The sequence below is a fragment of the Haematobia irritans genome, chromosome 1 (assembly GCF_050003625.1).
Source record: "Haematobia irritans isolate KBUSLIRL chromosome 1, ASM5000362v1, whole genome shotgun sequence".
NCBI classification, from domain to species: Eukaryota; Metazoa; Arthropoda; class Insecta; order Diptera; family Muscidae; genus Haematobia; species Haematobia irritans.
This window is the reverse complement of record NC_134397.1, coordinates 254462616-254487818: the sequence shown is the minus strand read 5'-3', so window position 1 is coordinate 254487818 and position 25203 is coordinate 254462616. Positions and strand designations below refer to the sequence as shown.

The window sequence follows — 25203 nt, the reverse complement described above, 5'->3', positions numbered from 1 at the left end:
TGGTCTAACTAAAACAGAGATGCTCCAAAAAACTTTCCTCCAGAAATTTAAGACAAACGCTATTTGTTTTGAAATATTTTTCTTTTCACAAAAAAAAATATTTTTGACAAACATTACAATGATTTTTGATAAAAATAAAATTTTGACAAAATTTTCTATAGATATAAAATTTTGACAAATTTTTTATAGGAATAAAACGTTCGAAATAAAATGCTCAGATAAATAAAATTCTATAGAAATAAGATTTTGACAAAATTTTCTATAAAAAAAGTTTTGACAAAATTTTCTATAGAAATAAAATTTTGACAAAATTTTCAATAGAAATAAGATTTTGACAAATTTTTCTATAGAAATAAGATTTTGACAAAATTTTCTATAGAGGTGGAATGTTGACAAAATTTTTTTTAGAAAAAAGGTTTTGACAAAATTTTCTATAGAGATGGAATTTTGACAAAATTTTCTATAGAAATAAAATGTTGACAAAATTTTCTATAGAAATAAATAAAACTCGAAAATTTTTTTTGAGTGGTCTAACTAAAACAGAGATGCTCCAAAAAACTTTCCTCCAGAAATTTAAGACAAACCCTATTTGTTTTGAAATATTTTTCTTTTCACAAAAAAAAATATTTTTGACAAGAATTGCAATGATTTTCGATAAAAATAAAATTTTGACAAAATTTTCTATAGAAATAAAATTTAAACAAAATTTTTTATAGAAATAAAACGTCCAAAAAAATAAAATTCTATAGAAATAAGATTTTGACAAAATTTTCTATAGAAAAAAGTTTTGACAACTTCTATAGAAAAAAAAATTTTGACAAAATTTTCTATAGAAATAACATTTTCCACATGTTCCGTAATTCGGAATCACAAATGACAAGAATTAATTTTTCTTCTAACGAAAAAATAAAGATACTCTTCAACACATTTTTAATTTGAACTTCTCATTAAATAGAACTATAAAGATATAAGTTTTAAAGTTTCAAGAATAATAAATTATGGCCAAACGAAAAATTTGCGATTTGCAAATCCGAATTTCGGAACAAGGGGGTTTGAAAAAATTTTCTAAATAAAGTTTTGACAAAATTTTCTATAGAAATAAAATTTTGACAAAATCTTCTATGGAAATAAAATTTTGACAAAATTTTCCAAAAAATAAAATTTTCATAATATTTTCTATAGAAATAATATTTTGACAAAATTTTCTATAGAAAAAAAGTTTTGACAAAATTTTCTATAGAAATAAAATTTTGACAAAATTTTCTATAGCAATAAAATTTTGACAAAATTTTCTATAGAAAAAAGGTTTTGACAAAATTTTCGATAGAGATGGAATTTTGACAAATTTTTCTATAGAAATAAAATTTTTACAAAATTTTCCATAAAAATAAATATTTCACAAAATTTTCTATAGAAAAAAAAATTTAACAAAATTTTCTATAGAAATAAAAATAAATATTTCACAAAATTTTCTATAGAAAAAAAAAATTAACAAAATTTTCTATAGAAATAAAATGTTGACAAAAATTTCTACAGACATAAAATTTTGACAAAATTTTCTATAAAAATAAAATGTTGACAAAATTTTCTATAGAAATAAATAAAACGCGAACACTTTTTTGAGTGGTCTAACTAAAACAGAGTTGCTCCAAAAAAACTTTCCTCCAGAAATTTAAGACAAACGCTATTTGTTTTGAAATATTTTTCTTTTGACAAAAAAAAATATTTTTGACAAGCATTGCAATGATTTTTGATAAAAATAAAATTTTGACAAAATTTTCTATGGAAATAAAATTTTAACAAAATTTTTTATATAAATAAAATTTTTAAAAAAAATTTATAAAAAAAATTTGAAAAATTTTTTTATAAAAAAAAAATTCACAAAATTTTCTATAGAAATAAAACTTAGAAAAAAACGTCCAGAAAAATAAAATTATATAGAAAAAAAGTTTTGACAAAATTTTCTATAGAAATAACATTTTTACAAAATTTTCTATAGAAAAAAAAGTTTTAACAAAATTTTCTATAGAAATAAAATTTTCACAAAATTTTCTATAAAATTTTGACAAAATTTTCTGGAGAAATAACATTTTGACAAAATTTTCGATAAAAAAATGTGTTCATAATATTTTCTATAGATATAAAATTTTGACAAAATTTTCTATAGAAATAATATTTTGGCAAAATTTTCTATAGAAAAAAAGTTTTCACAATATTTGCTATAGAGATAACATTTTGACAAAATTTTCTGTAGAAATAAAATTTTCACAAAATTTTCCATAAAAAAAAATATTTCGCAAAATTTTCTATAGGAAAAAAATTTAACAAAATTTACTATAGAAATAAAATTTTGACAAAAATTTCTATAGAAATAAACATTGCTAGATCGTATTAAAATTTCACCACGACCCATAATATATACATTTTATGTAGTCTGATACAAATATGTCGATGTGTTACAAACGCAATGACAAAGTTAGTATAGCCCCCCCATCTTATAGTGCAGTGTATGAAAACTAGTCGTATAAATTTTTGCACATGATCAATTTGAGCAAAATTTTCAATGCGAAATCGCGTTTATAATACTCTTCATCGATTCTATATTGTGAAGAAATAATATTTGATACAAATAATTTAACATAAATTAAAATTTGTTTCATTCTGGTTTTGTTATTTCATCATCATCATCATGATTCGTTTGTAAAACTTAGAAATCGTAGACCGTCTGTAGGTGGCAGCTAAACGATGTCCATTCGTTTGATAATAATGAACTTCTAATCCATTTTCAATAACTTCTTAACAAATAATAATTTTTATTTATTTATTTATTTACTTATTTTTTATTTATTTTATTTATTATTTATTTAAAATATAATAAAACACACTCACATCTTAACATTTAACAAATATTACAAATAAATACTAAAATATAAAACATGCTTATATGAATAATCGAGTACATAGATGTGAATAAATGTAGATACTGTCTATAAATCTAACCTAAGTATGGAATTTATAAGAGGGAAACGTATGAGACTTTTTCCAAAAACAAAAAAAATATATAATGCTGGATTGAAAAATGGCATTTTGCATCGATATTGTACCTTTCCATGCTGGTAAATAATTGCCACAGGTTATTAAATTTTGTAAGTTGGTCCACTAAATTCACATGGACACAATTTGCAGGTCGTAGAATGCCTTACAATGGGTCCAGAAATCACGTTGCCATGGATGGAATCACTTCCAGAGGAACAAATGCGTACTGCGAACATCGAATTTATAAAAGCGCAACAGCATATAATCTTGCCATTTAGTAGGCAACAATCTGAAAGAATAAAAAAAAAATAAAGATAATTATAAATAGAAAATTAGTATAAAAAATGACAGAAACCTCAAAATCAGAATACGAAGAATTAAAAATAATGCTTAAATATATGTTTGTAGTTTAGTGGAAAATATTTAATAAATATTTGCATTTGTTTTTTTTTTTTTTTGCATTTTAAAAATTAGGCAATACTTTGATACACACCCAAACAACGTGAAAACTTAAATTAAAATTTTCTACTAATTGCATTATTCATAATTAAAATTCAGTTTAAATCATTCATCTTATTAGCATTTTATTAGCAAATTTTTTTCTCTCTAAACTTTTCTCAGAGAGTGCCTTTGTAACTGATAGTGTCAAACAGTTGACCAAAGTGAAGCGAGATAATGAATAAATACGGGACTATGGAATTATAGTAGCGAAAGTATCGGAACTAGTACCGGTCATTCCATTTGGTGAATCGTTCATAGTTCGATTCGGAACGAAACAAGACTCGTAATATAGAGCTCTTGCAAAAATTGTAAGGCTGGAAGTCGAATACCCTCGTTTCCACCCACAATGTTAGTCGAGAATTTCGCATTTGTGTTATCTTTTTATTTTATTATATTTTGATCTCAATCCGATATTTCAGGCTCACATAGACTTTTAAGTCAATTGTGATACCTCAGTGGTGAACTTCTCTCTTATCACTGAATGCTGCTCTATTCCATGTTTACTTCAATGATAAGGGTCCTCCTTTTTATAGCCGATGTCCGAACGACGTTTCACGTGGTAGTGAAACCACTTAGAGAATCCAACTATAGCACCACGGCGGCTCCCACCAGTTTTCCTCATTCTCCCATATTCCAAAGTTAGAAGTGTGCAATCACTCTAGCCACGTCTTCTCCTTTTTCCTGACTCTCTCTTATTCCTCAGAGGTGTGCGATCACTCTAGCCACGAGTTCCTACATTTTCTCATCCTCTCCTATTTCTCCGCTAGGGGTGTGTTGATCACTCGAGCCACACTTTGACCGAAATCCGACTTTTCCTGTACCACCATATCCTTCCGTCTAACACCGACAAAGACTCACACTTGACCACTATCTAGGGTAGTGCGAACTCCATCGACACGAATCATTAGTGACTTTCCTTATCACTCAGCGCAAGTAAGGGTACCGGGTTTTCTTGTATCCACTCCTGTCACCCGACTCTGACCTTCTCCGACCGCAACCAAATCACGAGAGTAGTATTCACCTCCCCACTCGCATACGACAGCACAACCATAGCTGAGGAGAGCCGCAGGTCGTCTGGCAAGATTTGAGTCATAATGGACTTAATAGACTAAGTGAGCCTGAAACATAATCGGGCTGCCACTTTAAGTTGAGGACCGTTAGGTCTCGCTCTCACCGCATCCAGAAATCCTAAACCAATCATGACCGCACCCAGGAGGACTTTTCAACATAAAATTTCTCACGACAATATAGCCTATTACCTTAAAACCCTAACACCTAGCCCAAGATCGGAAAAAACGGACGTTAAAAAATCGACTGATTTATTTCTTCAGTATATAACGATGTATTGTGTCATGCTCTCGAAACATTACTAAAAGAAGCGAACACTTCAAGGCTTCTCACAATTTTAAATGGACGACTTCGACCGACTAAAATACAAAGAAGAAAGAACGTTGAATCACTAGAAACCAAAACAGTGAACTATCATGGTATCAAAATTGATAGTTATCTGATCTTCTCAAACAACACAGTCAATGTTCTGGAAAATTTAGGCAAACAATGGTGGCTCACTACCAAAAAGAAGAAAAATTTTTAAATTTTATGCAAATATCTTTAACAAAACTGCTACTTGATGGTGCTGAAGTAGGGTTTTTTTCCGGAAACAGGATGCCAAGAGTTTCCGGGATTTTGCCATATTTTCACTGCCGCTTTCCCTACGCTCAACTGAGATGACAGAAATTGTCGCAAGAAGTCGCCATACAAAGAAAATTTCATTAAAATTGATCTAATGATAAGTTGATTGATATAACGAAAAACTTTCATTAAGACTTTGAAAATGATCGTAGATACTATGAAACATTTCGTTGTTTGACAGAATATTCGTAATAATAACGTAAAATTTCGTTTTATTTACGGATTTGTTTCGTTGGCTCAATTTTAATGACACATTTCGTATACGCTCCTATATTAATTTTATGTGAGGACTTTTGTGGATCTTCTCGTCCTCTAGAATGCACACTGAAAAAACAGTGAACCCACCAGGAAAGATAACTTTCGATTAATTTTAGAAAATTTTGAACTTTTTTAGAAAATTTTAACTAAACGGTATTACAAGCGCTGGCATCACTCCGATATGGCAAAAATAAGTAAATATTTTTCGACAAATTCAAGAAAATTTATTAGACATAACTAAATTTTTTCAGTAGTTGAAGAAAATTTTGTAGTTTTAAGAGAAATCTTGGAGTTCAAAATTGCAAGAATGTCTTTAGTGATATACGAAGTTCATGATGGACACATTTTTGGTAAAATTTACAAATTTAAAGAAATAATGAACTATTTTGTAAGAAATACGAAATTAGGAAATCTTTATGCTTTATTTGTGTATAACTTTTTCCCGTTTTTTAGTTCATTTAACTAACATACGCAAAAAATTATTTGACTAAAATAAAATTTTTCCAAACATAATGATTATATGAACTAATATAAAGTTAATATGGCTTTAGTGAAATAGAGAGTTCACTTTTTTTTGAGTGCAGTGAGTAACAAGTGTTCTCTTTACACCGCACAGTCATGCACACCACAGACGAATACGCAACGTTTACTACACTTTACGTCTCAGCGTATAGAGCAAATTTTGCCATAAGCATCGTCGAAAGACCACAGAGTTTAATAAAATTCATTCACCACACATTACATACTCTTATCTACACCCTTTCACACCACTCACATACATTGTATTTAATATTAAAGTGTTTTGAGTGCGGATGTGTATGTGTGCGTATTGTTTTCTTATATTTACCTGAGCAACCAGACACTTAATGCAAATATTTTTGGCACGTACACCATACGCTCATTGAGTAGCATACCACGAACAATTTTCTCTGCCACATATGCTGCCGGTAAACCAGGATAGCTACTCGAGATACTGTGGAAAAGAGAAAAAAAAAAACAATAAAAAGAATTTAAATGAGTATAAAAAGAAGAAGGGGAACTGTGAGAACAGATAGACAATGTGTAATAGTGTAAAGCATATCAAAGTTATAAAAAATCATTAACATATCAATTACACCAAAGCTTATGGGGAATATTTAATGTTTCCCCCAATCCGGTAAGTTGATGTTAATACTTTTCGTCTGCAGCAAAATATCCATAGCATTACGATTAAAGGTAGCCAGATTGGTATGATATAGGGTGGGATTAATTTACAAAAAAAGTATCGCATTGTCGTATCCTCATCAGTTCTATTAAATCGATAGAAATTAAATGACGTTACAATTAAACTTGATTGAATTGAAAAAAATCTACTAAAGATGGCCATACACAAACGAATTATTCTTATTGGTTTAACCGCTAGATACATATTGGTGCATACTTTTCCAATACCCAGAGGAGACGAGATAGACATATGGTGTCTTTTCCAATATGATCTGGGCGGGTCCTCGAGCACGGTTGCCACAGTACCAAAAAAAAAAAAAAAAATATATATATATATATACATATATATATATATATATATATATCTATATATATATATATATATATATATATATATATATATATATATATATATATATATATATATATATATATATATATATATATATATATATATATATATATATATATATATATATATATATATATATATATATATATATATATATATATATATATATATATATATATATATATATATATATATATATATATATATATATATATATATATATATATATTCTTTTAATTTTCATAGAAATAAAATTTTGACAAAATTCTCTATAGAAATAAAATCTTGACAAAATTTTGTAGAGAAATAAAATTTTGAGAAGGCTTTCTATAGAAATAAACAAATTTAATACATAATACTACTTTTAACCTACTAAACTTACATATACACATTTATAAATGTCCCCCTTTCCCCGTTTGCTGGAATACAAAATATAGCTACTATGCTATGTAAACGACTCAGTTTGGCATATTCCATTGGAATCTTGTCATCCATACAAGATATACTTTTTGCAAGTATTGCAAAATAAAATTTTGACAAAATTCTCTATAGAAATAAAATCTTGACAAAATTTTGTAGAGAAATAAAATTTTGAGAAGGCTTTCTATAGAAATAAACAAATTTAATACATAATACTACTTTTAACCTACTAAACTTACATATACACATTTATAAATGTCCCCCTTTCCCCGTTTGCTGGAATACAAAATATAGCAACTATGCTATGTAAACGACTCAGTTTGGCATATTCCATTGGAATCTTGTCATCCATACAAGATATACTTTTTGCAAGTATACCGATATTTGCGAAGAGTTTCTATTGAAATAATATTTTTGTTTGGTAAAAATTTTGCATAATTTTGGTAGAGTGGCAATCGTGTCCCTGAGTCGATATAGCCGTCTGTCCGTCCGTCCTTTCTATTTTGACAAAATTTTCTACAGAAATAAAATTTTGAGAAAACTTTCTATAGAAATAAAATTTTGAGAAAATTTTCTATAGAAATAAAATTTTGAGAAATTTTTCTATAGAAATAAAATTTTGAGAAAAACTTCTATAGAAAAAAAAATTTTGAGAAAATGTTCTATAGAAATTAAATTTTGACAAAATTTTCTACAGAAATACAATTTTAAGAAAATTGTCTATAGAAATAACATTTTGAGAAAATTTTCTACAGAAATAAAATTTTAAGAAAATTTTCTATAGAAATAAAATTTTGAGAAAAATTTCTATAGAAATAAAATTTGAAGAACATTTTCTATAGAAATAAAATTTTGACAAATCTTCTATTGAAATAAGATTTTTTGTTCGGTAGTTTTTTGGTAAAATTTTCTCCTAATTTTGGTAGAGTGGTAACCGCACCCCTGAGTCGATATAGCCGTCTGTCCGTCCGTCCTTTCTATAAAAATAAAATTTTGACAAAATTTTCTACAGAAATAAAATTTTGAGAAAATTTTCTATAGAAATAAAATTTTGAGATAATTTTCTATATAAATAAAATTTTGAGAAAATTTTCTACAGAAATAAAATATTGAGAAAATTTTCTTTAGAAATAAATTGAAATAAAATTCGCAAAATAAGATTTTTTATTTGGTAGTTTTTTTGGTAAAATTTTCTACGAAGTCCGCCTAAAGGCTAGATTGGGCATTAGAGAAAAATTCATATAGAAATAAAATTTTGAGAAGATTTTCTACAGAAATAAATTTTTAAGAAAAATTTCTATAGAAATAAAATGTTGACAAATTTTCTATTGAAATAAGATTTTTTGTTTGTAGTTTTTTGGTAAAATGTTCTCCTAATTTTGGTAGAGTGGCAACCGTGTCCCTGAGTCGATATAGTCCTATGTCCGTCCGTCATTTCTATAGAAAAAATATTTTGAGAAAATTTTCTATAGAAATAAAATTTTGAGAAAATTTTCTATAGAAATAAAATTTTGAGAAAATTTTCTATAGAAATAAAATTTTTAGAAAATTTTCTACAGAAATAAAATTTTAAGAAAATTTTGTATAGGAATGAAATGTTGACAAATTTTCTATTGAAATAAGATTTTTTGTTCAGTAGTTTTTTGGTAAATTTTTTTCCTAATTTTGGTAGAGTCTGCCCGGCCGTCCTTTCTACAGAAATAAAATTTTGAGAAAACTTTCTATAGGAATAAAATTTTCTATAAAAATAAAATTTTGAGAAAATTTTCTATAGAAATAAAATTTTGAGAAAAATTTCTATAGAAATAAAATTTTGCGAAAATTTTCTACAGAAATAAAATTTTGAGAAGATTTTCTACAGAAATAAATTTTTAAGAAAATTTTTATATAGAAATAAAATGTTGACAAATTTTCTATTGAAATAAGATTTTTTGTTCGGTAGTTTTTTGGTAAAATGTTCTCCTAATTTTGGTAGAGTGGCAACCGTGTCCCTGAGTCGATATAGTCGTATGTCCGTCCGTCCTTTCTATAGAAAAAATATTTTCAGAAAATTTTCTATAGAAATAAAATTTTGAGAAAATTTTCTACAGAAATAAAATTTTGAAAACTTTTCTATAGAAATACAATATTGAGAAAATTTTCTATAGAAATAAAATTTTGAGATAAGTTTTTATAGAAATAAAATTTTGAGAAAATTTTTTTATAGAAATAAAATATTGAGAAAATTTTCTATAGAAATAAAATTTTGAGAAAATTTTCTATAGAAATAAATTGAAATAAAATTTTGCAAAATAAGATTTTTGTATGTGGTAGTTTTTTGGTAAAATTTTCTACGAAGCCCGCCTAAAGGCGGGATTGGGCATTAGAGGGTTAAATGAACTACAAAAGGGGAAAATTATACACAAAATAGTTCAGAATTTCTTAAAATTTTTAAATTTGTACAAAGAATGTGTCCATCTTGAATTTCGTATGGCACTAAAGACATTTTGGCAATTTTGAACTCCAATTTTTATACCCTCCACCATAGGATATATTAACTTTGTCATTCCGTTTGTAAAGTATATGTATTCTGAGTCGTGGTGAAATTCTGAGTCGATGTGAGCATGTGCGTCCGTCCGTCGGTCTGTTGAAATCACGCTAACTTCCGAACGAAACAAGCTATCGACTTAAAACTTGGCACAAGTAGTTGTTATTGATGTAGGTCGGATGGTATTGCAAATGGGCCATATCGGTCCATCTTTACGTATAGCTCCCATATAAACGGACCCCCAAATTTGGCTTGCGGGGACACTAACAGAAGCAAATTGCATTCGATCCAGCTGAAATTTGGTTGATGGTGTCAGCATATGATCTCTAATAACCATGAAAACATTGGTCTACATCGGTCCATAATTATATATAGCCCCCATATAAACCGATCCCCCGATTTGGCTTGCGGAGCCTCTAAGAGAAGCAAATTTCATCCGATCCGGCTGAAATTTGGTACATGGTGTTAGTATATGGTCCCTAATGACCATGCAAAAATTGGTCCACATCGGACCAATTATATATAGACCCCATATAAACCGATCCCCCGATTTGATCTCCGGAGCCTCTTGGAAGACCAAAATTCATCTGATTCAGTTGAAATTTGGTACGTGGTGTTAATATATGGCCTCAATAATTATATATAGCCATAATTATATATAGCCCACATATAAACGGACCCCCAAAATTTGGCTTGCCGATTATCTAAGAGATAAGGTCTCTAACAACCATGCAAAAATTGGTCCACATCGGTCCATAATTATATATAGCCCCCATATAAACCGAACACCATATTTGACCTCCGGAGCCTCTTGGAAGACCAAAATTCATCTGATTCAGTTGAAATTTGCTACGTGGTGTTAATATATGGCCTCAAACACCCATGCAAAAATTGGTCGAAATCGATCCATAATTACCCAGCAAAAAATTTTTTAAGTTCTTCAAAAGCCACAACTTTAAAAGCACTTCCAGAAGATGCACTCCCAATGATGTTCTTTATTTAAACTACCCATGAAGTCCCTATAATTCAAATTTTTATAACTTGGTTTTTTCATACTTTTAATGTGTAATTTTAACTTTTTTTTGTTTCAAATATGTTAAAAATAGAGTAAGAATTCATAAAATGATACAAATCATTTAAATTTTGTCGAAAAAAATGCTAAATATTTGAGGTAAAACGTTTTCGACAGGCGTTAGAATCCATTAAAATTATAAAACATTATAAAAATTATTTATATGACAAAATATCACAGAATTTTTTAATTTACATCGGATCACAGCTAAAGAAGTGATGCAAATTCAGTGCAACGGCTGTTGAAATGGAGGATTTCCGTCCTATGACAAGCCCATGTTAAATTCATCGCTTCTGCGTCAATTTTGCACCACTTCCGGATCCAAAAAGAACATTTTCATTACTTTTTTGGCGACGCTTTTTTTGCTGGGGTGGTGTTAGTATAAGGCCGCTACTATCCATGCCAAAATTGGTCCATATCGGTCTATAGTTATATATAGCCGATCCCCAATCACACAAAATTTGGTCCATATCGGTTCATATTCATGGTTGCCACTCGAGCCAAAAATAATCTACCAAAATTTTATTTTTATGGAAAACATTGTCAAAATGTTATTTCTATAGAAAATCTTGTAAAAATTTTATTTCTATAGAAAATTTTGTCAAAATTTTATTTCTATAGAAAATTTTGTCAAAATTTTATTTCTATAGAAATTTTTTTCCAAATTTTATTTCTATAGAAAATTTTTTCCAAATTTTACTTCTATAGAAAATGTTGTCAAAATTTTATTTCTATAGAAAATTTTGTGAACATTTTATTTTAATTTTGTCAAACTGAATTATATACGTATTTAATCGGCCTTTTTTGTTTAATATATTCCCGTATGGACTAACTTACAATTGAGAAGACGGTGTTAAGAAATTTTAGGACACGTTGTCATCGGTAAGTGTTATCGCAGTCCAAGTAATTCGATTGTGGATACTTGTCTATAAAAATAAAATTTTTTGTTCGGTAGTTTTTTGATAAAATGTTCTCCTAATTTTGGTAGAATGGCAACCGTGTCCCTGAGTTGATATAGCCGTCTGTCCGTCCGTCCTTTCTATAGAAAAAATATTTTGTAAAAATTTCCTATAGAAATAAAATTTTGCCAAAATTTCCTATAGAAATAAAATTTTGACTAAATTTTCTATAGAAACACAATATTGAGAAAATTTTCTATAGAAATAAAATTTTGAGAAAATTTTCTATAGAAATAAAATTTTGAGAAAATTTTTTATAGAAATAAAATTTTGAGAAAATTTTCTACAGAAATAAAATTTTGAGAAAATTTTCTATAGAAATAAAATTTTGAGAAAATTTTCTATAGAAATAAAATTTTGAGAACATTTTCTATAGAAATAAAATTTTGAGAAAATTTTCTATAGAAATAAAATTTTGACTAAATTTTCAAAAAAATAAAATTTTGAGAAAAATTTCTATAGAAATAAAATTTTGACAAATTTTCTATAGAAATACAATATTGAGAAAATTTTCTATAGAAATATAAAATTTAGAGAAAATTTTTTATAGAAATAAAATTTAGAGAAAATTTTCTACAGAAATAAAATTTTAAGAAAATTTTCTATTGAAATAATAATTTTCTCCTAATTTTGGTAGAGTGGCAACCGTGTCCCTGAGTCGATATAGCCATCTGCCCGTCCGTCCTTTCTATAGAAAAAATATGTTGAGAAAATGTTCTATATAAATAAAATTTTGAGAAAATTTTCTATAGAAATACAATTTTGAGAAAAATTTCTATAGAAATAAAATCTTGAGAAAAGTTTCTATAGAAAAAAATTGTTTAGAAATTTTTCTACAGAAATAAAATTTTAAGAAAATTGTATATAGAAATAAAATTTTGACAAATTGTCTATTGAAATAAGATTTTTTGTTCGGTAGTTTTTAGGAAATAATAATTTTCTCCTAATTTTGGTAGAGTGGCAACCGTGTCCCTGAGTCGATATAGCCGTCTGCCCGTCCGTCCTTTCTATAGAAATATTTTGAGAAAATGTTCTATATAAATACAATTTTAACAAAATGTTCTACAGAAATAAAATTTTGAGAAAATTTTCTACAGAAATAAAATTTTGAGAAAATTTTCTATAGAAATAAATTGAAATAAAATTTTGCAAAATAACATTTTTTGTTTGGTAGTTTTTTGGTAAAATTTTCTACGAAGCCCGTCTAAAGGCGGGATTGGGCATTAAAGGGTTAAATGAACTAAAAAAGGGGAAAATTATACACAAAATAGTTCAGAATTTCTTAAAAATTTTAAATTTGTACCAAGAATGTGTCCATCTTGAACTTCGTATGGCACGAAAGACATTCTTGCAATTTTGAACTCCAATTTTTTCCCTTCAAACTACGAAAATTTCTTTAAGTGAAACAAAAATTAATTATTTGGGCATTAAAGGGTTAAATGAACTAAAAAAGTGGAAAATTATACACAAAATAGTTCAGAATTTCTTAAAATTTTTAAATTTGTACCAATAATGTGCCCATCTTGAACTTCGTATGGCACTATAGACATTTTTGCAATTTAGAACTCCAATTTTTTCCCTTCAAACTACGAAAATTTCTATAAGCGAAAAAAATTAATTATTTAAATTTAATTTATTAGATAGATTTGAATTTTTTCCTGAATTTTTTCGAAAAATATTTACTTATAAATAGAGTTTAATTAAAATTTTCTAAAATTAACGAAAATTTTCCTTCCTGCTCGATTCACTGTTTTTTGAGCGTAGCCACTATGTGATCGGTAGCGCTGAGATAGACGACTGACTCCAACGACATTTATTGAAAAAATGAAAATACTACGCAATATTAAAATTGGTATTAAACTTAATTAAATTAATAAATTGAATTAAACTAATTAATGCATCTCAACTTTGTGGGTGCAACACTGAATCTGGTCACCCCAATCACTTCCTCAAGATAATAAATAAAATATATTTTCCTTCACCCCCGGAACCATCTGAAAACGACTACTACTTGTTTTCCCAAATCAAAAAAAAAAACACACACACACACACATATAGACATGTGGCAAGGTCGAAGTCAATTCTTGTCCCTTGTAAACTTACCCGGCATCACTGAGTAAATGTAAATCACCGCTGGTTTTCATGAAATACGTATTGGCCACTGTGGTTCGTATAAAATCACAATTCGATTCACGTAATTCACATCTTAAAGCTTCCATAAAACCGAGAATACCATATTTAGTAGCTGTATAAATGCCAGCACCTGGTAAAGCCACCAGACCTACAAAGGGTAGCAAAAGGGAGAAAAGAAAAAAAATTAAATTTAAAACTTTCAAATGGGACTTTGACCAAGGGAACATGATTGTGAATTGAATTTGAGATAATTAATACAAATTTGAGATGCCTTCCCTGTTTGAGGGGAATATATCCCCTGGACTATTTTTTTAATTGATTCAATAAGAATTGAATCATTTTAGAGGATTTAATTTTTTGTTTCCTCTCTTCTCATTCATTCAAGGGCCCTTGACCAAAGTTTTCCCCTCATTTATATGGAAGTAACATAAGAGAACTCATTCAGTTTCCATACTTACCGGACAATGCTGCCACAGCAACCACATGACCAGATTGACGTTGTACCATTTTTGGTAGAAATTCCTTGGTAGTCTGCAATCGATTAAGAACAAAATACAGCCCCAAGTCGACGACAATTATATGGCAGCACACAGGTAAAGATATGAAAAAGAATATGAAAATCAATGGGGAAAAATTGACAGACAGACAGACAGACAGATATCTCATTATAAAAAACAATGCGAATCCTCCTCTGGGCAAATGCGTTCATTTGCATTTGCCATTACAGGTGGCCCCAAAAAAATTTCATAAAAATCACGTTCATTCATTTCAACGCTCTTTCGTTTCGTAGTTCATACGTACCATAATGTAAGAACCCAAATTAACGGTGATGATTTTTTCGATCTCGTCACTTTTCAATTGAGGTGTCGATGTCATTGGCATCAATGAGGCATTGTTAACTAGAATGTCCACAGGTCCCAATTCCTTTTCAATTTTAACGGCCATTAATTGCAGTTCACGAGGCGATGAAACATCAGTCTGTTGTCAATGAAAGAAAACGTAAAACACACACACACACTGTTAATAGCACGAAACGAAATTGTGAAATGCTAATGAGGTACTATTTAATGCCCCCATACACAGAGAAAAAAAGAAAAAGTAAGAAAAGTCCAAAGTCGGGCAGGGCCGACTATATTATACCCTGCACCCAGTGTTGCCAGTATTTCGCTCTGGCCCTTGTCCCCAAATTATGATGTTTTCGTCCCCAAAAACCCAAATTTAAATTGAAATTCCTCACAAAAATCCCCAATACTATTTTGACAATTTTTTAAAAACAGAAATAAAGCAAAAGGCTGTGCTGTAGACAATCAGTAATAATAATGCAGCAAGCTGCAATAAGATCAATATTTCGAACCACAACACCAAGGGACTGGTGATCGTCTTCCAAATGTTGGCAACATGAAAATGCGAGTTTTGAGTTCCTTGTATTTATGAATGAATATAGAAAACAAAATTTGAGAAAATTGTCTAAATTTGACTAAATGTTCTATATAGAAATAAAATTTCGAAAAATTCTGTACAGAAATAAATTTTGACAAAATTTTCTATAGAAATAAAATTTTGACAGAATTTTCTATGGAAATAAAATTTTTATACAATTTTCTATAGAAATAAAATTTTGACAAAATTTTCTATAGAAATACAATTTTGACAAAATTTTGTATGGAAATCAAATTTTCTATAGAAATAAAATGTTGACAAAATTTTCTATAGAAATAAAATTTTGACAAAATTTTATATGGAAATAAAATTTTCTATAGAAATAAAATGTTGACAAATTTTTCTATAGAAATAAAATTTTGACAAATTTTTCTATAGAAATAAAATTTTGACAAATTTTTCTATAGAAATAAAATTTTGACAAAATTTTTTATAGAAATAAAATTTTGACAAATTTTTCTATAGAAATAAAATTTTGACAAAATTTTTTATAGAAATAAAATTTTGACCAAATTTTCTATAGAAATAAAATTTTGGCAAAATTTTTTATATAAATAAAAATTTGGCTAAATTTTCAATAGAAATAAAAATTTGGCAAAATTTTCAATAGAAATAAAATTTTGACAAAATTTTCTATAGAAATAAAATTTTGGCAAAATTTTCTATAGAAATAAAAATTTGCCAAAATTTTCTATAGAAATAAAATTTTGACAAAATTTTCTATAGAAATAAAACTTTGCCAAACTTTTCTATAGAAATAAAATTTTGACAAAATTTTCTATAGAAATAAAATTTTGTATGGAAATAAATTTTTGACAAAATTTTGTATGGAAATAAAATTTTCTATAAAAATAAAATTTTGACAAATTTTTCTATAGAAATAAAATTTTGGCAAAATTTTCTATAGAAATAAAAATTTGGCTAAATATTCTACAATACAATTTTGACAAAATTTTCTAAATTTTGACAAAATTTTCTATAGAAATAAAATGTTGACAGAATTTTCTATGGAAATAAAATTTTGACAAAATTTTCTATAGAAATAAAATGTTGACAAAATTTTCTATGGAAATAAAATTTTGACAACATTTTCTATAGAAATAAAATTTTGACAAAATTTTCTATAGAAATACAATTTTGACAAAATTTTGTATGGAAATAAAATTTTCTATAGAAATAAAATGTTGACAAAATTTTCTATAGAAATAAAATTTTGACAAAATTTTGTATGGAAATAAAATTTTCTATAGAAATAAAATTTTGACAAATTTTTCTATAGAAATAAAATTTTGACAAAATTTTTTATAGAAATAAAATTTTGACCAAATTTTCTATAGAAATAAAATTTTGGCAAAATTTTTTATAGAAATAAAAATTTGGCCTAATTTTCAATAGAAATAAAAATTTGGCAAAATTTTCAATAAAAATAAATTTTTGACAAAATTTTCTATAGAAATAAAATTTTGACAAAATTTTCTATAGAAATAAAATTTTGGCAAAATTTTCTATAGAAATAAAAATTTGACAAAATTTTCTATAGAAATAAAATTTTGACAAAATTTTCTATAGAAATAAAACTTTGCCAAAATTTTCTATAGAAATAAAATTTTGACAAAATTTTCTATAGAAATAAAATTTTGTATGGAAATAAATTTTTGACAAAATTTTGTATGGAAATAAAATTTTCTATAAAAATAAAATTTTGACAAATTTTTCTATAGAAATAAAATTTTGACAACATTTTTTATAGAAATAAAATTTTGACCAAATTTATAGAAATAAAATTTTGGCAAAATTTTCTATAGAAATAAAAATTTGGCTAAATATTCTATAGAAATAAATTTTTGATAAAATTTTCTATAGAAATACAATTTTGAGAAAATTTTCTATAGAATTAAAATTTTTCCATTCGTTTTGTTTTGTTATTGTTGGTTTTGTAAAACCATACATTGACTAAACTACAAGTGTAGCTTAACCAACAGAGGGCTTTGCCCAAATAAATTTGACAAACATTCTTTTCCTCTGTTGGTTAAGCTACACTTGTAGTTTAGTCAATGTATGGTTTTAAGCTGCAATAAAAAATCTACAGAAATAAAATTTTGACAAAATTTTGTATAGAAATACAATTTTGACAAAATTTTCTATAGAAATAAAATGTTGGCAAAACTGTCCATAGAAATAGAATTTTGTCAAAATTTGCTATAGGAAAAACATTTTGTTAAAAAAGATTAAACCGATTTCTCGAAAAAATCCCCACAAAATTTCTCAAATTTACGGAAATTCCCCATCAAATCCCCAAGTCCCCAACTCAAAAATTTCGTCCCCATTCACGAAAAAATATCCCCAGTTTGGGGGAAAATCCCCAATGCTGGCAACACTGCCTGCACCAGTTAAGTAGATCAACTTTTTCTATACCATATCAAATCCGTCAAATGATGTGGGTGCTATATATAAAGGTTTTTATCCCTTAAAAAACACTTAAATCTGAAACAATTTTTAGGCAACTTCGCAATAGATCGACTTAGTAGTGGCGATTTTACAAAGAAAATGTTGGTATTTTGCCCATTTTTTGTCGAAATCAGAAAAATATATACATGGGCGCTATATCTCAATCTGAACCGATTTCAACCAAATTTGGCATGCATTGGAAAAAAAATTGGAAATTGTTCCACAAACATTTCTTTAAAAGCCAATCGCAGAATCCCCTATCGATTTTTTTCAACTTCCGATGCAGTCCTTTTGGACAAGTCCACAAACATTTCTTCTAAAGCGCATCGTGGGATCCCCCAATAATTTTTTTCCACTTCCGATGCAGTCCTTTTGGACAAGTCCACAAACATTTCTTCTAAAGCGCATCTTAGGATCCCCCAATAATTTTTGTTTACTTCCGATGCAGTCCTTGTGGACAAGTATTTGAAAGAACGCAATCAGGCTATTTTAAGTGCAAATTTTGTACAATTAAATTTTACAAAAAAAAAAAGAAAACTAATAAAAAACTAAAAAAATATAAATTAATAAAAAAAAGTAAAAAAAATAATAAAAAAAAATAAATTTCATCCCCTCTGGGATTTGAACCTGTGCCGTTTGACTTTTTCGCTTCCATGGAAATTCTTTTGGGAAGTTTTTTGCAAATTACGAGAATTTTTATTTTTTTTTGTTGATTTTTAATGGGAAAAATATATTTATACGAAAATATATACCGAAAATAAAAAATAAAAACGATGCATGACGTAAAAAAATAATTTTTTAGAAAATTGTTTGATAAAAAAATTTCCGCTGGTGAGATTTGAACCTGCGTTTCTTATTTTTTCGTTCATACTAATAAAGAACATCTCGAGAAGCAATTAGAATGTTATTCCTTGGTGTCGTATTACGATCATATCACAAACATTTGAATTGACCTTTCGACGCTTTATGTTCAATGGCGTTTGTGGCTGAGTGTGCTAAGGCGTTCTGTTATGGTGCCAGCAAACCCAGGTTCAACACCTGGTCGGAGCGAAAAAGTTTTTCAAATTGTAAAAATTAGATAATATGAAAATAATTGTGTAATAAAACATATTGATGAAAAAAAGTAAAATTGGTTGAAAAAAATTTTTTTTTCGCTTTTATTTAACTTCCAGGGCACAACTTCTAAAGCAATGCAATGGATCCAAAAAGGGAGTACTTCCGTCCTATGACAAGCCCATGTAAAATTCATTGGAAATGATCCAAGTTTGCACTACTTCCGGATCACAGATTGGGGATCCAAACTACTTTTTTGGAAGCTCTTTTTTTGCTGGGTAGTAACATTGTTAATTCTACTTGATGTGCAAAATTTCACCTAAATCGGATTACAAATTAGACCTTTGTATAAAAATCTCATTTTGCAAAATTTTATTTCTATAGAAAATTTTGTAAATTTTTTTTCTACAGAAAATTTTGTCAAAATTTAATTTCTAAAGAAAATTTTGTCAAAATTTTATCTCTATAACAAAATTTTATTTCTATAGAAAATTTTGTCAAAATTTTATTTCTACAGAAAATTTTGTCAAAATTTTATTTCTATAGAAAATTTTGTCAAAATTTTATTTCTAAAGATAATTTTGTCAAAATTTTATTTCTATAGAAAATTTTGTCAAAATTTTATTTCTATTGAAAATTTTGCCAAATTTTTATTTCTATTGAAAATTTTGTCAAAATTTTATTTCTAAAGATAATTTTGCCAAAATTTTATTTCTATAGAAAATTTTGTCAAAATTTTATTTCTATTGAAAATTTTGCCAAATTTTTATTTCTATTGAAAATTTAGCCAAATTTTTATTTATATAAAAAATTTTGTCAAAATTTTATTTCTATAGAAAATTTTGTCAAAATTTTATTTCTATAGAAAATTTTGTCAAAATTTTATTTCTATAGAAAATTTTGTCAAAATTTTATTTCTATAGAAAATTTTGTCAAAATTTTATTTCTACAGAAAATTTTGTCAAAAATTTATTTCTACAGAAAATTTTGTAAAAATTTTATTTCTACAGAAAATTTAGTCAAAATTTTATTTCTACAGAAATTTTTGTCAAAATTTAATTTCTTAAGGAAATTTCTATAGAAAATTTTGTAAAAATTTTATTTCTATAAAAATTTTCGTCAAAATTTTATTTCTACAGAAATATTGTCAAAATTTTATTTCTTAAGGAAATTTTGTCAAAATTCCCTTTCTATAGAATATTTTGTCAGACTTTTATTTCTATAGAAAGTTATCGCAAAATTTTTTTTCTATATAATTTTTTAAAAAATTTTCTTTCTACACAAAATTGTTGCATCATGTTGTATCTATTTTTTTTTTTTTAAATTTTATTTCGGGCAAAATTTGATTTTTATAGAAAATTTTGTTAAAATTTTATTTCTATAGAAATTTTTGCCATTTTACATTTTATTTCTACAGAAAATTTTGTCAAAATTTAAAAAAATTTGGACAAATTAACGATTTGACGAAAATTGACCAAAATCAACCAAATTCCATTTGGTCCGACCATCGGACTATATTTAAAATTTAATAATTTTTTGGAACAATTTTGGTCCGATCGGATCGGTACAAATAGGCCTTAAAGATCAAAATAGGCATTTGCAGATAGTGTCTGGATCTGTCTGATGATTCTGCACTGAAAAAAAGCATGCCCGGTTCCAAAGATTTACTTTAAAAATGTTGGTATTGATTCCTAGCCAAAGAAGCTGAGAATACAAGTAAGGATACTTTTAAGACCCAATTGCCTTTTAAATTTGGGTTTTGCGTACTTGCTTCTAGGAAGCAAATTTTAATTTTTCGTTCTTTCTTCTTTTTTTTTCATATATAACATATGAAAAAAAAAGTCGGTTCATTTTAAAAACGAGTTAACGATAACTTTATTTTCCATATTCAGACTCGACTTCCAGTAGAAATTATGCTAAGTTTCAAGTAAAAACCTCTATAAAATAAAGTGTTGAAAAACATATCCTATTTTTTAAAATTTTTTTGCTTTGTAGTCAAGATGCAAAAAGACAACAAATTCAAAGAAAAGTGCATTAATTTTAAAGAAATTCTCTGAGTTATTAAAGTCAAGTTGACCTTAGCCCCAAAATTTTTTCTTTCATGTTAAGTCAAATCACTTAATTATAAAGACAATACAACTTCATTGAAAAGTTTATCGATTTTGGACAAGGAACAAAGCTTTATATTAGAGAAATGAGTCTTCAATGCTAAGCAAAATTTGCATTCGTATTTTAAAGACATGAATTCTTTGACCTCACGACAATATTTTTTTCAGTGTGAGTCGATCGAGTAAGCACTTTTTATGGCAAATCAAAATTATTATACCCTGACCACAATGGCGTTTAGGGTATAAAACTCCAAACTATATGCTTCAAAATAAGAAATGGTTCAAAAAAAAAAATTAAACCAAAGATGCTAAATCCTCAATATAAACCCATATTTGAAACGTTTTACATTTAAATCTAAAGATTCAATATTTCGATTAATTTAAAAACGATTTCTTTAAATCAAAAATGTGTTTCTTTATTTTAATGAATATTTGCCTTAGTTGAAAGACATACGACTGTAACGAAGGGACGTAAATTTCCAAATTTTGTGTCCTAAATGTAATACAAAACAAGTAAGGAAAGTCTAAAGTCGGGCTGGGACGACTATATTATACCCCGCACCACTTTTTAGACCTAAATTTTCGATACCATATCACATCCGTTAAATGTGTTGGGGGCTATATATAAAGGTTGTTCCAAATACATACATTTAAATATCACTCGATCTGGACAGAATTTGATAGACTTCTACAAAATCTATACACAGAAAAAAATTTCACGAAAAATTTTCCAATTAAAATTTTAATTGAGTTTTAAAAAATATTCAATTAAAAATTTAATTGAATCAACAAATTTTTTAATTGAAACAGAAATCAATCACGACAATTAATAGTATCAATTAATTTTTTAATTGAATCAATTAATTTTTTATGACCTTCAATTAATTTTTTAATTGATACTATCATTTCTTTAATTGAAGACATTTCAATTAAAAATTAATTGGATCAATTAATTTCGTGATTGAATCAGAATTTTTTTTTTTTTTGTGTAGACTCAAAATTTAAGTCGGCTAATGCACTAGGGTGGAACACAATGTTAGTAAAAAAATATGGGAAACATTTAAATCTGAAGCAATTTTAAGGAAACTTCGCAAAAGTTTATTTATGATTTATCGCTCGATATATATGTATTAGAAGTTTAGGAAAATTAGAGTCATTTTTACAACTTTTCGACTAAGCAGTGGCGATTTTACAAGGAAAATGTTGATATTTCGACCATTTTTGTCAGAAAAACATATATATGGGAGCTATATCTAAATCTGAACCGATTCCAACCAAATTTGGCACGCATAGCTACAATGCTAATGCTACTCCCTGTTTAAAATTTCAACTAAATCGGAGCAAAAAGTTGGCCTCTGTGGTCGTATGAGTGTAAATCGGGCGAAAGCTATATATGGGAGCTATATCTAAATCTGAACCGATTTCAATAAAATTTGGCACACTTGACTATAGTACTAATTGTTCTTCTTGTGTGAAATTTCAAGCAAATTAGGGTAAAACTCTGGCTTCTGGGGCCATATAAGACAATATCGGGCGAAAGATATATGTGGGAGCTATATCTAAATCTGAACCGATTTCTTCCACAATCAATAGGGTCCTATTCTGAGCCAAAACGCATACTTGTGCCAAATTTGAAGTCGATTGGACTAAAACTGCGACCTAGACTTTGATTACAAAAATGTGTTCACAGACAGACGGACATCGCTATATCGACTCAGGAGCCCACCCAGAGCATTTTTGCCAAAGACACCATGTGTCTATCTCGTCTCCTTCTGGGTGTTGCAAACATATGCACTAACTTATAATACCCTGTTCCACAGTGTGGCGCAGGGTATAAACAATTTTTTTTTTTTTGAAGCAAAGATCATAAACTTTATTTTAATTAATATTTCATTATTTTAACGAAATTTGTCCTTAATATTGTCCATCCTAAACTCAAGGTTGCGCAATCTTTAATATCAAGTAAATATTTTTTTCACTGTATCTTGTTTATAATAATACCAATATCATGTAAAAATTGTTCTTACCTTATAAGCTTTGGCAATGCTTTGGGGAATTTTGGATATCATATCCACGGTTTCATAGCATCCTTTGGAATTGACATCAACCACAGCAAGTTTGCAACCTTTACGAGCCAACTCGAGGGCAATTTCTCTACCTAAACCACTGCCACCACCAGTAACCTAAAATTTAAAAAAAAACAATATTTTTTAATGAATGTAAATTTACATAATTAATATTTTTTGTAAAAAAAAATTATTAAGTATTTGTTAATATAATTCTGCCCAATATACAATAATATTACTTTGGAGGGGAAATCAAATTTCTACGCTAGTTATGAATTCATAATAGAATTAATATTTCCCGAAAATTCAAATAAAATTCATAGTGACTTTGTCATCGAAGCTTTGTTTTCCAACCCATCGACTGACCCACCAATGATGACCCCTTTCACACGGTTAGAGTTAAATTTATTCGAATGTTAAAGTAGCCGAGGCGAGTGAACAACATTGCTTTTGTTATTCAATTTGTCACAAATTTGAAAACAATGGCAATTTAGCATGCGCCTCTCATCAGCATGTCCATCATTTACAGAGAAGAAAAGAAGAAAAAAACAACAGGGACTAAACAGTAGCATCCAATGAGTTATTTACACTCAAAAAAAACTTTACTTGTAGTCAAAGATTTTTATCTTTCTTTTAGGGATTTTGGTAGTGATGCCAAGCCAAAGATGCTGCTTCTTCGAATGAAGACACTTTTTAGGGATCTATCTATCCTTAAATCTAGGCTATACAATTTTCAAATTAGGATATAGATCTCATTTATGGAATTTTCGTTTTCCTTTTTTTTGATATATCATAAGTATTCATAAAAAAATAAATTGCATTTTAAAAATCTAAACGTTTCCTTAATTTCGCCGAAAAAAAACTAAACTGTTTTATAGGAATATAAACTAACGCGAGTCAAAATTTAACTAAATTGTACATGTTGTACTTTTTGCGACAAAAATGTTTCAAGTTCACCGTCCAAAAATAACATTTTACTCTTGAAGCATATTTGGGGTGACCATGTTTCTTCGCAGCGTGAAGTTATTCAAAATATATAAATTTAAATAAAAAATTCGTGGTGTTGTATACAAATCCTTTGATTTTCTGAAGTTTACCGGGTACAAAACACAGCAAGGACAACGAAAAAATGGAAATTACAAAAAAAAAAAATAATTGAAAAGTGTACCGATTGATTTCTCGGCGTACTTGGTATTTGCTAGTATTGTTCGAAACGTCTTTTAACAGGAAAATGAACCCAAAACCCAAATGAAACAGGGCCACAAAAGTGAGCCGAAGCACTGTGGTTCCAAATCTGCAACTTTTGAACGGACACAATTGTCAATTTTGTCAAAACTTTATTTCTATAGAAAATTTTGTCAAAATTTTAATTTCTATAGAAAATTTTGCTAAAATTTTATTTCTACAGAAAATTTTGTCAAAATGTTATTTCTATAGAAATTTTTGTTAAAATTTTAATTTCTATAGAAAATTTTTCTAATATTTTATTTCTATAGAAAATTTTGTCAAAATCTTATTTCTATAGAAATTTTTGTTAAAATTTTATTTCTATAGATAATTTTACCAAAATTTTATTTCTGTAGAAAATTTTGTTAAAAATGTTATTTCTATAGAAATTTTTGTTAAAATTTTATTTCTACAGATAATCTTGTAAAAATTTTATTTCTACAGAGAGTTTTTACAAAAATTTATTTCTATGGGACATTTTGTCAAAATTTTATTTCTATAGAAAGTTTTAACAAAAATTTGTTTCTATAGAAAATTTTTTCGAAATTTTATTTCTATAGAAAGTTTCTACAAAAATTTATTTCTATAGAAAATTTTGTTCAAATTTTATTTCTATCGAAAATTTTATCAAAATTTTATTTCTATCGAAAATTTTATTTCTATAGAAAATTTTGTCAAAATTTTATTTCATGTTTGTTGTTTTGATCT

General features: G+C 27.3%; 1 protein-coding gene across 1 annotated transcript in view; it reads right to left on the bottom strand.

The window, feature by feature from the left end:
* Positions 1-2810: 2810 nt before the first annotated feature.
* LOC142220744 (estradiol 17-beta-dehydrogenase 11) overlaps positions 2811-25203 on the bottom strand; it is a 40205-nt gene continuing 17812 nt past the window's right edge. Inside the window, exons 2-7 of the mRNA XM_075290044.1 lie at positions 23230-23385; positions 14955-15131; positions 14612-14684; positions 14124-14301; positions 6335-6460; positions 2811-3325 (exon numbers count right to left, since the gene is read on the bottom strand). Of these exons, the coding sequence (XP_075146159.1) occupies positions 3238-3325; positions 6335-6460; positions 14124-14301; positions 14612-14684; positions 14955-15131; positions 23230-23385 (798 nt within the window). The 3' untranslated portion in view covers positions 2811-3237. The remainder of the gene's footprint in view (positions 3326-6334; positions 6461-14123; positions 14302-14611; positions 14685-14954; positions 15132-23229; positions 23386-25203) is intronic.